This window comes from Mus musculus, chromosome 6 (genome assembly GCF_000001635.26).
Source record: "Mus musculus strain C57BL/6J chromosome 6, GRCm38.p6 C57BL/6J".
Classification (NCBI taxonomy): domain Eukaryota; kingdom Metazoa; phylum Chordata; class Mammalia; order Rodentia; family Muridae; genus Mus; species Mus musculus.
The window spans coordinates 69,135,874-69,151,243 of NC_000072.6; the positions used below are offsets into that span (position 1 = coordinate 69,135,874).

General features: G+C 39.5%; 1 pseudogene and 1 further gene; both read left to right on the forward strand.

The window, feature by feature from the left end:
* The window catches only part of Igk (immunoglobulin kappa chain complex), a 3,171,119-nt gene that overhangs the window by 1,580,238 nt on the left and 1,575,511 nt on the right, over nt 1-15,370 (forward strand).
* Igkv13-76 (immunoglobulin kappa chain variable 13-76) lies at nt 1,993-2,459 on the forward strand (annotated as a pseudogene). The gene is given in 2 exon segments: nt 1,993-2,041; nt 2,162-2,459. Coding segments are annotated over 2 exon segments (347 nt in total).

A 15,370-nucleotide genomic window follows, 5' to 3' on the forward strand; every position in this document is an offset into this window, starting at 1 on the left:
CTCTATTACTAACTTACTCTCAAATTTCATCATTCTTTTAATCTGAAAATAAGATGTAAGAATTGAGTTGAGTTCTATCATAATAATTTTTTGAATTTATAATCACAAAATTTTCTCATTTCCTTTCTGTTCTTCCAGAAATTATAACCTACCATCCTTGTGTAGACACACTACACACAGACACACAAACACACACACACACAATCTTATAATAAATATTTTTTAAATATTCATGTTTTTCTCATCCCTTGTATGGGAGTTTTTCCACCCTGGATGTTTGTGAACCACATGTGCACTGCTGCATGTGACATCAAGAAGAAGGTGATATATACCTCTAAATTCTACCTATAGATGAGTGTGAACTGAAACGACATGCAAGAATAACAAGTGTTCTTAACAGCTAAGCTGTATCTTCATCCCCCAGATACTAAAGCATTTTGTTAAAAAAAGATTGCTATTTTTGTATATTGACACCAAAAAGCTTAGTATAATACGAAAAAGAACAGTGCTGAGAGGTTATCACAAATGACTTGAATTTTATTTGTATTTCTTGTAAGTGTGTTCTAATAATTATTTCAAATGAAAAAACTTCTTATGGAAATATAGTAAGAAAAAACAGACTTGTAAGAAGAGATGAAGCTACATTCTAATATTTACTATAGTTTGTGTAAAAAATTATATCCTACCTAATCCTAATAAAATACAGGAAAGGACTTTACACCAAAACTTACATTCATTGCAATATTGAAAAATGAACTAAAATTACTTTTATAATAAAATCTACCATTGACAGAAAAAAAATCCTTAGCAAAACTGCAATATTCTGGTCTGGCTTAAAACACTTGGGTTCAGCCCAGGAAAGTTAGAAAGAGCCTACATCTGTGCCCAGCCCTGCCCAGGCTCTGATGATTTGCATGTGTCCACTGCACTCACTTAGAACTTCTTCTTTTTTTTTTTCACTTCTTTTTTTATTAGATATTTTCTTCATTTACATTTCAAATGTTATCCCCAAAGTCCCTTATACTCTCCCCCACCCTGATCCCCAACCCACAAACTCCCACTTCCTGGACCTGGCATTCCCCTGTATTGTGGCATATAATCTTCACAAGCCCAAGGGCCTCTCCTCCCATTGATGGCCAACTAGGCCATCCTCTGATACATATGCAACTAGAGACACAGTTCTGTGGGTTACTGGTTAGTTCATACTGTTGATGGTCCTATAGGGATACAGACTCCTTTAGCTCCTTGGTTACTTTCTCTAGCTCCTTCTTTAGGGGCCCTGTGTTCCATCCAATAGATGACTGAGCATCCACTTCTGTATTTGCAAATCTTGCTGGCATATGCAATAGTGTCTGTGTTTGGTAGTTGTATATGGGATGGATCCCCAAGTGGGGCAGACTCTGGATGGTCCTTTCTCCTGTCTAAGCCCCAAACTTTGTCTCTGTAACACCTTCCATGGGTATTTTGTTCCCCATTCTAAGAAGGAACGAAGTATTCACATTTTGGTCTTCCTTCTTCTTGAATTTCATGTGTTTTGTAAATTGTATCTTGGCTAGTCTAATTTTCTGGGCTACTATCCATTTATCAGTGAGTGCATATCAAGTGTGTTCTTTTGTGTTTAGGTTACCTCACTCAGGAAGATATCCAGAGGAAGATCCAGCAATAACTCTCCTGGGCATAAACCAGAAGATTCTCCAACTTGTAATGAGGACACATGCTCCACTATGCTCAAAACAGCCTTACTTACAATAGCCAGAAACTGGAAAGAAACCAGATGTCCCTCAACAAAATAATGGATACAGAAAATGTGGTGCATTTAAACAATGGAGTACTACTCAGCAATTAAAATCAATGAATTTATGAAATTCTAAGACAGATGGATGCATCTGGAGGATATAATCCTGAGTGAGGTAACCCAATCACAAAATAACTTCTTAATAGTCTGGTAACACCCTGTCTATGAGTCAGTCAATGTCTGGTCACAGCACAGACATGAAGTCTCCCTCTCAGCTTCTGCTGATCTTATTATTCTGATTCTAAGGTAAGGAAGAATATCATGGGAATGCATTTGACTCTTTGTAATCAGTGTTAACTGGAATTTCAGAGAAGCCATTTCTATCATAATTAACCATATATGTTGGTTGTATGTTTCCAATCACAGGCCTGATATGTGACATCCAAATGACATAACCTTCATCCTCCTTGTCTTCATCTCTAGGAGACAGAGTCACAATTACTTGCAGGCCAGATGAGGGTATTAATGATTGGTGAGCCTGGTATCAGTGGAAACCAGGGAATGTTCCTAAACTCCTAATATACCATTGTACCAGTGTTGAATCTGGAGTTTCTTCAAGGTTCAGTGGCAGTGAATTTGGGAAAGATTTTACTCTTGCTGTTAGCAAACTGCAGTGTGAAAATATTGATACTTATTACTGTCAACAGTGTTTTAGTATACCTATCACAATGAGACAAGTCATGACAAAAACTACCAAAGAATGCAGAATACCCAGCGGCACATATTGTTTCTACCCCCTATTATTGTTTTTCAAATGCATTCAGGTTATTAAATACTACTGTGTACTTAGTGTTCAGTAGTACATACAATCTCCTCTGACCCTTATTTTATTTCTTCTTCTCTAGTACCTGCATCACAGTTGTAACAGAATTTCACAGAATGTGTTTAAGGTGGTACATTAAACATGATACATGATAAGACATTTAAGATGATTCTAAATGACTATATCAATTGTGTTATTTAGTTTCTAAGAGTACAAAATTTTAAAAATTATCAACCATTTTCAAAAAATATTCAAAGGTATCCTTTATTTGTTTTATTGGATACTTTATTTACATATCAAATGTTATCCTATTTCTACAGTTCCCCCCCCCTCAAAAAAATCCTATCCCATCCTCCTCTTTCTGATTCTATGAGGGTATGCCTCAACCCACTTCCTCCACCCAGCCCTCTCATTCCCATACATTGGGATATCAAGCCTTCACAAGACCAAAGTTATCTTATCCGATTGTCATGCAATAAGACCACCCTCTGCTACATATAACAATAGAGTCATGGGTCCTATCATGTACACTGTGGGAAGTGGGTGCGGCCCCAGGCCCCATGAAATCCACTTGTTTACTGTCTTGCCCGAGGATGCACAGTGAGGCTGCATGTGTGGGCTGCCTTCCAGGCTGGTCAGTTCCTCTTGATCCAGACCTGTCATGCTATCTGTGAATGACCTAAATTCGTGCCTGGATCATGTGTGAATTCTGATTGGATGAGGTGGGTGGAGATAGAAGGAGGTGAGTCAGTGTGAGTAGAGAGAAGAGTTTAGCCCTTGCTGGGAGAAGGATGGAGTAGTAGAAGCTGCTGTTGTAAGTGGTAGAAGCTAGCTGTTGTAAAAGAAGCCAGCAGTAGTGAAGAGAGTTTGGTTAGCCCTTGCTCTAGGTAGAAGCCAGTAGTAGTAGAATAAGAGTAGTTTATCCCTTGCCCTAAGAAGAAGCTGCTGGGGAAGAGAGCTGTAAAAGGAAAAGCCCAAAGTAAAGATGTTGCTCTATGAACCTGACTTGGTGTCTGTGTTGTTCATGTTGCCTCTGGCTTGGAGGACCAAGGACAAATGGTGGCCCATACAAAGAATGGGGAACTCATCAAAGGTAAGTAACAAAATTTTAGTAAGCAGAGGTAAGGAAATTTTGGTAAGAATAGCGATAGGAAAAATTTTTGGTAAACAGTGGTAGGAAAGTTTTGGTAAACAGAGGTAAGGAAACCTTAGTAAACCCTAGTAGGATATTTTAGTAAACAGTGGTAAGGAAATTTTGGTAAGCAAGGGTATTTAAAGAACGCTCAGGCCTGTAAGTTTCCCAGGAAAAAAAAAGATGAAGCATTAAGGTTCTCAGGTATAGAGACAAAGGTAAGGTTCCCAGGAAAAAGGGGACGAAGCATTAAGGCTCTCAGGAATAGAGACGAAGCACTAAGTTTCTCAGGAATAGATACAAAGCATTAAAGTTCTCAGGAATGGAGAGGAATCACTAAGGTTCTCAGGAATAGAGATGAAGCATTAAGGTTCTCAGGAATAGAGATGAAGCATTAAGGTTCTCAGGAATAGAGAACAAGCACTAAGGTTCTCAGGAATAGAGACAAAGCAATAAGGTTCTCAGGAATAGAGACAAAGCAATAAGGTTCTCAGGAATAGAGATGATGCATTGAGGATCTCAGGTATAGAGATGAAGGTAAGGTTCCCAGGAAAAAGGGGACGAAGCATTAAGGCTCTCGGGAATAGAGACGAAGCATTAAGGATCTCAGGAATAGAGACAAAAGGAATTTCAGCAACTAAAGAAAGCATAGGCCTGATAGGTTCCCCGGAAAAAAAGGGGATGGAGCACTGAGGATCTCAGGAATAAAGATGAAGGGCATTTCAGCAACATGGGTTCAACTGTGACGAAAATGACAGGAAAAAATGTTAGACATCTGGATCTTGGTCAGGGCATGCTTGAGGGACACCAGTGGAAAATGCAATGCTGAGATTGCTTCTCTGGCTAGCCACAGAATGCCTAAATAGCTTAGATAACAAACCAAAGGTAAGAAAGAGAAAAGGAATCTAGCTCTGAAGGGTCCATTATTAAAGCGACAGGACTAATAGTGAAAGTGACCTTTGTAGTTGGATACCCCACTGGAGGTTGAGGAGGGGTAGGCCGCCCGAACCATCAGCCCCTCTGTTGCCTTCTCCTCCCCCCATAAAGATGAGGGAGACAAAATGGGAAAGCATAGTATGGATGATATTTTGATTTGTGGATCCTCTAATGTGGAAGTGTTTGGGACCCTAACTAAACAGATGGAGAAGTGGAATTTGGTGATAGCCCCAGAAAAGGTTCAAAAGACAGAAGCAAAACACTATTTAGGTACTAAATTGAGAGATGCTGTTGTGGGGCCCCTAAAGCTGGAACTAAGGATGAATAAAATACATACCTTGAATGATTTTCAGAAATTGTTAGGAGATATCAATTGGATTTGGCCCTATTGTAATCTTCCCAATGAAGAGTTACGCCCGTTATTCCATATTTTAAAAGGAGATTCCAATTTACAATCTCCTCAACAATTAACACTCTTAGCCAGAGCTTGACTCATATGTCAGGAATGTGTGTAACCTCTGTTCAATATCAGAATTTTTCCAGAGCTACAAATCTGTCACGTGCAATTGGTGTGATGCTGCTAGGAAATTGGAGTCATGATCTCTACACAAAGATAAAAGAATTGCTAGCATCGATTGTTGCTGAGAACAACACCCATGTGGAGATTGCAACTGCAAAGCAATGGCTGGAGGTCATCCAGGGAACTGTGGGATTCTTAAGAAATTGTGAAGGGATAGCCCTTTGAGTGCTCCTGTTGACTGTTGTGTGTAGAGGAATGCTTTGGTGGATGGCATGTATGTGAAGGTGGCACAGGGCTGATAAACAAGCCTTAGTGCAGATTATGGCAGCCTTGGAAGCAGGAACATCCCCCCAATGTTGGCTCAACATGCTAGATTAGTAATCAATGATGGGTAAGACCCTTATGTGTGCATACCAACCTAAGACAGAATGGCAAAAGTAAGTCTGTCACTCCCACGACGGGTAAGGATGTGGCATGGATGGGGGCAACCTAAGACAGATGCTGATCCCAGAGCTTCTAATAAAACTAAAAAGGGGAGATGCAGGAAGCAGGTGAGGCTGCAGGCCCCATGAAACCCACTTGTTTACTGCCTTGCCTGAGCATGTGCAGTGAGGCTGCATGTGTGGGCTGCCTTCCAGGCTGGTCAGTTCCTCTTGATCCAGACCTGTCAGCCTATCTGTGAATGACCTAAGTTCGAGCCTGGAGTGTGTGTGAAATCTGATTGGATGAGGTGGTTGGAGATAGAAGGAGGTGAGTCAGTGTGAGTAGAGAGAAGAGTTTAGCCCTTGCTGGGAGAAGGATGGAGTAATAGAAGCTGCTGTTGTAAGTGGTAGAAGTTAGCTGTTGTAAAAGAAGCCAGTAGTAGTAAAGAGAGTTTGGTTAGCCCTTGCTCTAGGTAGAAGCCAGTAGTAGTAGAATAAGAGTAGTTTAACCCTTGCCCTAAAAGAAGTTGCTGGGGAAGAGAGCTGTAAAAGAAAAAGCCCAAAGTAAAGATGTTGCTCTGTGAACCTGATTTGGTGTCTGTGTTGTTCGTGTCACTGCCGGCTCAGAGGACCAATGACCCTGCACTCCTTGGTTGGTGGTTTACACCTTGGGAACTCTGATTCATTGACACTTTTTTTCTTCCTATGGTACTGAAAAACCCTTAACCTCCTTCAGTCCTATCTCTAACTCCTATATTGGGAAGTGGTGCTCAGTCCAATGAGCTGTGAGCATCTACCTCTGTATATGTCAGGCTCTGGCAGAACCTCTCAGTTGTAGTTATATCAGGCTCCTGTCAGTATGCACTTCCTGGCATCCACAGTAATGTCTAGGTTTGGTGTCTGTATAATGGGATGGATCCCCAGGTGGGACAGTCTTTGGATGGCCTTTCCTTCAGTCTCTGCTCCACACTTTGATTCTGTATTTTCTCCTGTATTTTGTTCCCCCTTCTAAGAAGGACTGAAGCACCCATACTTTCTTTTTCCTTCCTTCTTCTTGGACTTCATGTTGTCTGTAAATCATATTTTGGGTATTCCATGCTTTTGGGCTAATATCCACTTATATGTACATACCGTGTTTGTTCCGTTGTTCTTGATGCTGGAACTTCTTTTCCTCAGGCTCTTTCCTATTTCCATTCCTAGAATTCTTTCAGAAATGATCAAGTGTCGGTCAGCGATGTTACCATGTGATGGCAACCGTATCCCACATTTATTCTTAAAGTACTCCAGATATTCATTTTACAGCCTTCTGGTATTTTCCCTTATTAATTTGTACTGGATACAAGCTTTCTACTATGGTTTTATGTTGTATTAAGAATTTACAGGCTGGGTGGTGGTGGCACACGCCTTTAATCCCAGCACTTGGGAGGCAGAGGCAGGTGGATTTCTGAGTTCCAGGCCATCCTGGTCCACAGAGTTCCAGGACAGCCAGGGCTACACAGAGAAACCCTGTCTCGATAACAAAAACAAAAACACAAACAAACAAAACAACAACAACAACAACAACCAAAAAAAAACAAAAACAAAACCCAAAACCATGCTGTATTTTGATAACATTTCATCCCATTGTGTAAAGGTGTTTCTTTGTATTTTATTTTGTTAATTAATTAATCAATTAATGTGTTTATTTACATCCCTTTCCAAGTATATTCTCACAGAGTCTCTCACTCCTTCTTCTCCCCTTCTTCTCTGAAAGGGTAGCACTCCTGGCTCTCAGCCACCCTGGAATATCAAGTCCACTGTGAGCAAACAAGGCAGACATAAGTACCAAGGTTCTAAGTCCAGCCTTTGTATGCTCTTTGTTGGTGGCTAAGTCTCTGAGATCTGCCAAGGGTCCAGGTTAGTTGACAGTGTTACTCTTTCTATGGGATTACTATCCTTTTCAGAGCTTTGAATTGTTCCCCTAACTCTTGCCTAAGATTCCCCTACCTAGTACAATGTTTGTGAATATCTACATCTGTTTCAGTCAGCTGTTGGGTAGAAACTCTCAGAGGACAGTTATGCTAGGCCTTACCTGCAAGAATAGCAGAATATTATTAATTATGTCAAGAATTGGCATTTGTCCATGAGAATGGTTTCAAGTTGGTCCGGTTATTGATTACCCACTCCCTCAGTCTCTGTTCCATATTTGTTCTTGTATTGTTTTTAAACATGAACAATTTCAGGATGAGAGATTTTTGAGTGCATTAGATTCCTTATAACCCTACAGTGGGTCCTGTCTGTCTACATGATAGAGACTCTTCTGTGCATTCTCAGAATTTCAATTGTTAGTTTCTGTACCAAAAAGCAAATTAATAGCAGAATTTTGGTATTTCAGATGTATGGCCTATCACTAGGTTCATATGTGTAACAACCCTCAAAGTCTTAGGTAACTAAAGAGATGTATCAGATGTAGTGAGGCAGCTGATTGGTCATAAGAAAGATCTGATGACCAAGAGCTGTAGCAGAAAGAAGGGGACAAAACTTTCTGACTGACAGACTGATCTAGAAAGAAGAAAATAGAAGCAAGGAAACTGAGAGCTGACATGGAGGGTAACAGACATGGATGGAACCTAAGAAGAGAGATATAGAACTATCCAAATGGCAAATCAAAGGATAGACAATGGATTTAAGTTTGAATCATAGATGCCAGTATGTTCCAGTGAAAGCCTTTAAACACATTAGCACCCTCTCTGTCTTATTTATACAATGTGGTAGGTCTGATAAAGTCCCAACATGATGCTTTGTTTCAGAAGGTGCTTGAAACCAGATTGTAAACTGTGCCTCATGGCGTTTATCCTCAATCCTTGACTCTTCCACTCTGGAATCAACATTGGAGTCACTTAAATATTCTATGGAATCCTGTTTTTTTTTTTTTTTTTTTCTTTTCAACAGAAGCCTACAGAAGAGGTCAGAACCTGGTAACTGCTCCTTAAGATCTTTTGTATGGCTACCTTTCTCAACTTCTCATCAAAATATCATAAGATATTTTTGCCCATATTTAACCCTGGTGTTCCTTACATGCCTCAGATTACTGACCTCGCCATCTGTTCCCTCTTGACATAAACATTGTCTTGAAAACTGAAGAGACTCTTTACCAAATGCCCACTTAACTATTGGATTTTGTAAGTTCATTGTTATATTCTACCAACATGAAATCAGTTCCTGGTCCTAATGAAACCATTCACACTGGCAGGGTTGCCTCAGATTGACTTCATCTAGGAAGTTGGATGAAACTAGAAAATGTCTTCCTCAGTGAGATAACTTATACCCAAGTGGACATGAACAGTATGTATTCACTGATAAATGGATATTTGCCAAAAAGTACAGAATACCATAATACAGTGCACACCAATCCCAGACCCAATTTCTGATGCCAAGAAACACTTGCTGAGAGGAGTCTGGTAAGGCTGTCCACTGAGAGGTTCTGCCAGAGGATGACCAATACTGTGGATGCTCATACCCAACCATCAGACTGAGCATGAGGACCTCAATGGAAGAATTAGGGGAAAAACTGACGGAGCTGAAAGAGTTTGCAACCCTTTAGGAAAAACAACACTATCAACCAACCAGATACCTCTGAGTTCCCAGGGACCAAACCACCAATCAAAAAGTACACATGGAGGGACCATTGCTTCCAACTACTTATGTAGCAGAGGATGGCCTTGTTATGTGTTATTGAGAGCAGAGGCCTTTAGTCTTGTAGAGACTCGATACACCAAAGTAGAGAAATGCCAGGATGGTGAAGCAGGAGTAGATGGAAGACTGGAAACACTCCCTCATATAAGCAAGGCAGAGTGGTAATAGATAGAGGTTTTGGGAAGGGGTAACCAGGAAAAAGGATAACATATGAAATGTACATAAATAAAATACCAAAAACAATTAACAACTGAAAGACAGTATGAAGTTTAACTTAGTACAACTGCAGATGCTTCAATCTCACTTAGAAGGGTGAACAAATTAATCATGGGAAACAGTGTGAAGGTAGAACCTGGGTTGGAGGGAAGAAGTGCGGGAGGATCAGAAATGGATGGAGACAGTAAAGAAGCCTGGAGAGCCATGAGAATGATTAAAAATATGCAGCAGCCTGGGTTAGGGTTGGGAGAACCTCCAGAAAGTCCCAGCGACTTATGATATGAGATGCTTCCAGGACTCAACATTGATGAACATATCCAAAAATCTGCAATAATGAGATCAAACCTGAGGAGACCACCTCCAGTAGATATATATGGCCCACAGTGGGTAGATAGGGCCACCCACCCATCCTTAAAATTTTTGGCCCAGAATGGTTCCTAACTGAAGGAAATTTTGGAACAAAAATGTATCTCATCCTGAAGGAAAGGCCATCCAGTGACTGGCCCAGCTTGGTATCCAGTTCATGCTCAGAGACCAAGCCCTGACACTATTACTGATACCATGTTGTGCTTAAAGACAGTTTGCCTGTCCTCTGAGAGGCTCTACCAGCAGCTGACTGAGACAAATGCAAATATTTACAGCCAAATTTTGTACTGAGGTCAGCATCCCCTATGAAAGATTTAGAGGAGGGATTAAAGGAGCTGAAGGCTATGGCAACCCCATAGAAAGAACAAGAGTATAAACTAACCTGGATCTCTGGGATCTCCCCAAGACTATATAATCAACCAAACACCAGGCATTGGCTGATCCATGGCCCCTGGCACATATGTAGCAGAGGACTGCCTTGTCTGGCCTTAGTGCAAGAGGATGTATCAAATCCTATAGAGACAGGTTGCCTGAGGTAAGGGGGATGCTGGTGGAGGATTGTGAGATGGGGTTTGGGGGAAAATCAACTCAGAGACAAGCGGGGAGTACTTTGGGTGGGCATACTAGGAGGGAACAGCATATCTAATGTAAACAAATGAAACAATTTAATAAAAATTTAAGCAAGCCCCTAATTTTTTTGTTGTTGTTTTTATAAATTGCCATGGTTATGCTGTCTTTTCACAGAAATAAAATGGTAACTAAGATCATAACCTCCCACCCCTGGCAGAAAAAAAAAGTATATTTTCTTTCCCTTCCAAGCTGATATTTCCTTATTGATCTCAGTCTTTTCAAATGATTTTGAAACCTTAAGGCACTGGGAAAATTTGCCACCATTTGGGAATCTGGATTCCAGGAATGTTTAGACAAAAAAAAAAGTTTCTATTCAGAGATGAAAGGAAAAAATAGCCCTCTTCTCTGAAATACAAAGAGACCTCAGTATTGCTTTTGTAACCACTCTGATTTATTACATTTTCTACTCCATGCTTATTTAAAAGGAACCTTGAGTGAAGTGCTACAAAATGACAGACTCACATTAAATAACTACCATGAACAATATGAGCAGAATTCGTTCACAGAAGAATACTATTATAATAAATAGGATTTTTTTTCTTAAATTTTCACTCGGAGTAGAGAGTTTGTCTTGTATACCCAAGTACACTCAATACTGGTTTGTATTGTATTCTATATTTTATTGTTCATTTCAGGGTGCATTGTTAACAAGAGAATCACTATATGTTGTTATGGGGTTAGAAATTTCCATGTTAAGGAGTAATGCTATATAAAGGTGTTTTTCCAGGATGCTCAATATTTCAGTGTGGGTGATAATGTTGGTGTAGGTGGTATATGCACAATATAAGACAATCTGTATTCCAGGAAATTATTCTATTCCTAAACATATCTGACTCACTCTGACTTAATCATTTTGTGTAGTTTTATAACTTTTAAGTCTAATGTGCTTACTTAATTGTTGCGGCCACCAACAGCTCGCAACATGAACGGTTCGACTGAGAAGGCTACTCGAGCTGTAAGAGAGGAATCTAGACGGGGTGAAAGAAGAAATGGAGCTAAGACAGATTTATTCTGATCAAAGCTCAAATTTTATTGTTGCGACACTAGTTATGAAGGAAGGGGGAGGGGACCCAATTCCCGCGGAATAATCTCTGGTCCAGTAGAAAAGTGCATGTGTGTGGCTCCGCAGGTTCTAGCAGTGGGCGTGGCAGAACGAATGAGCAGGAAGCTCCACCCCTGAGCAAGCAGGTTTCAGGCTGGGGGAGGGGAGACTACATTTCCTCCCTTTTATTAACAAACTTAAAAAAAAGAAAAAGCTGGCCTGAGGGGGGAAAAACTATCTATGTTCAATAGTTCTGCCTGGAATCTAGGGCTAAAGAAAAAACCTGCTTCCCTGGGATTCTTTAACTTTTTTTATGGTAAACTGTATCTGGCTTAAGACTGTCCTTTCTTATCGTAGTAAACAACTAACTGAAAAGCCTGGAGCTGCAGGCTCTGACTGTATAATGCTAATTAGTACTGAGTAGGTAACTTTCTAGTGGAATTTTAAGTAGGGCGTTGGAACTCTGGCTAAGTTTGACTGAACAAATTTGAAATACACTATATTAAGGATAACACTAAGTTGATATTCCTCCGCATTTTTGGATGATAGGTGGGAAACAGGGAGAAGGGGTTCGACCGGCTCTGTAGTACAAGGCCAATTGGATTTTTTATTTGGGTGGGAGGCAGTGAAGGGCTTGCCCTTTCAATAGTACGGTCTCCAATCTCTCTCCCCCCCTATTAATTAAGTTAAATAAGGCAACACTTAACTGAGGTGATCAAATGATTTTCTCATCCATAGATGAGTGGGCCTTTAACCTTGGCTTGGGTGGACATTGACCCGATTTTTCCTGTGGGTACTGTTAAGACCCACACCTGTGGCTCTCGGTATCTTTTGGGGAGGGGAGGCAGAGCCGAAAAATATTTTTGGTTTTTAGCCAAAATTTGATACCAACCTCTTTCAAACCAGGTTTATCTCACAGGAAACTCAGAAATGGTCAAGCTGGACCCTCCCCTGCAGTGGCTCTCTGCACCAAGCGATGCCCATACTGAATTTGTATGATCACAAACCAGTATGCACAGTTTTGAGTGCTGTGCAGCTCTTAAAGGAGAATTATCAACTTCAGATTTAGCAAGGCCTAAGTAATAATTATGTCATTAGTAACACCACGACTTGTGGCTAAAATAGGAGCTGGAAGTCGTTCCTCTTTATCCCTGTATTTTTCATAGCCTAAGAAACTAAGGGGATCTCGCAGTAACAGCAAGGGTGAAAAGCCAGAGGCCAGCTAAGGGACTAAGCCTGTCTATCAAAATAAAAACCAATCTTTATTAATATAGAAATATCTACTTTTTTAGCCCTCTAGGAAAACCTAAATTTTAAATTAGACTGAAGGCCACGTGCTGGAATGTCCTGAGAATGGAGATAACAGCTGCCACCTGTGCGCTCTAGAGGGGCGGGGATGCACATCTGCTGGCCCGGCTTGAGAATGTTGATTTACCTGCTTGAAAGACAAAATCTCGACAGTGAGAAAGTAGGAAAGCAGAACTATTTTGGGGGAAGTCCAGGTAATTTATTCAAATGTAAATTATAAAGCTGAGGCTAGTCTCTGGCCTCTTGTCGGGGAGCTGGCTCAGAGAGTAGCTTTTTCAGAGCCTGAGTCCTCAAGCTGACTTTTAAGCAAAAGAGGAATTTTAATCCTCAAGGTGATACTTTAGAAGATTTAGAATCTGTGCTCATCTGACGAATTAATTTATCTGGCAGCCACCGCGCTCTATCTTTTTCTCGTGAAAAAACACAAACTGAGCCCCTACCCCAAATTAGAACTGGATCTGGACCCTTCCATTTGTTAGTCAGGGGGTCCTTTTATTTTACCAATGTATTAAGTGACCAATTGCTCTCTAATAGCTTTTTCCACTAGCTATAAGGTCAGCAATCCTTCTGAGGTTAGGGATCTAGGGGAAGTGGGGGATGTGCTCTGAATTAACTTTGTTAGGTAATTTAGAATATAGGAATCTCTAACATTGGACTGAATATTAGACCAGTCTAAGATTGAGTTAAAATGACTGGTCACACTGAAGAAAAGAGAAAAATCATTATGACTCTATTAAATGACTAATTTTACTAAGTAAGAATATACAGTCTCTGATGTACTATTGCCATAAAGTTAAAAGGCTAGAAGCTAGTCTAAACTGGAAAAATGGCAAGTAAGGGTGGATCTAAAACATGAATTTAATTTAGTTTTTTATTCAATTTAATCAGGACATGAGTCAACTTACCTACCAGCTCGTCACACGAATTTACTAATATGTTTCTGCAGCGTTTTGTGGAGAAAACCTGTTTTTCCCTTTTCTAATAAGGTAGCTGTTTTAGGATCAATCTATAAGCCAATAAGTAGATCTCTTTAAGATAATATAAAGCATTTATTAAACACTTTGACATTAAAATATTAAATTTTGAAAATAAAGGTAAGACTTAAATAGTGTGCATGGGAATGCACTAAATAGTATGCACGGGGATACAATTTCTCTCTTTTTTTTGTCTTTTAAGAAGTTAAAGTTTTAAAATTTTACAATACCTAAACTTTTGAATTAATAACTAGTTGACAAAACATTTTAAATACTTGGCTGTAAAGGGGCAGTGACTAATTGTACTTTTAGTCAATTTTTTTAAGGAGCGGTTGTAACTAGAAGGCTTGCGAAGTTATTAAGAGTCACATGTGCATAATTTATTTACTTATTAACTAGAAATATGTATAAGCAATTGTAAATTTGAGAATTAATAGTATCTGAGGGATGAACAATTTAAGCAATTGCGAGCTCAGAGATATGGCATTGACTATTAATATACAAATTAAGGTTTGATTGTTCAGTATTTTAAAACACCATCTACAGCACACAACTAGATCATCTGTGCTGGAACAGGGGAAACTGTGTGTCTTCAGACTTTGCCCCACAGAAGCTAGTTGGGCCCACGTGGGCCAACGATCGGCTGGGAGGATGAGAAAAATGACTTTACAATAATGGTTTTTTTTTTTTTTTTTTGGCCAAAGAATTGTTTTGGGCACAACCAATTTTTAATTACCAATTAATAACAATTATAAAAGCTTTCTTTATTTTTTGTAAAACCTTTTGTAGTAAACTAAAACCCTAAGTAATAAAAGGATATTGTCTTTGAATCTCTTGTGTGAGAGCAAGGATTTAAGGTAAACTTTAAGAAGCATTAGTTAATAAAATACTTTTTACTTAGGAAACAATATACACTGAAAGATTAAAACTCTTGGCTTCTTGTATAGAAGCAGAAACAATAAAAATTTTTCTTACATATTGTAAAGTTAAATTAGCCATACCTAGAGGCAAAATTTTCTAGTAATTACCAGTTCACTAGAAGCAAAACTCTTTGAATTTAAGCATTATTTTAAACATCTGAATAGATCTGCAACACTGTTAAAAAGAAATTCTCTTGAACACAGGGAAAAACTTTCTCAGGCACTGTTTGTAAAACACAAGAAGGCCACAAGCCGCTCTGGGGCTGCCCAGAGCCCTGTATTGACTCAAACGTAAAATACTTTTTAATCTGAGCATCTTGGCCCTCTTGTAATAAGGACCGATTCTAGAGAAACAATATAACTGTCTACGCCTCTAAATTTTGATACTCTTTCTTAAGATGACTTACAGTTAAAATGTTCTTCACAACTTTAGTGTTGTGAAAAAATTGCCCGTACTGCAGTTTCTTGCCAGGCAGCAACTATAGCCAAACTGTTTGTCTAATCTATTCACAAAGACAAACATAACTAGATAACTCTGTCACAGTTTTGTATGAAGTGAGCTGTATGAGTGCTCTTATAAGATGATTACTCTTGTAATTATCTTAATTACAGTATACAGGTGAATTAAAGATCTTAAATTTGAAATCAAACTGCAAGTTGCAGTCAATGGA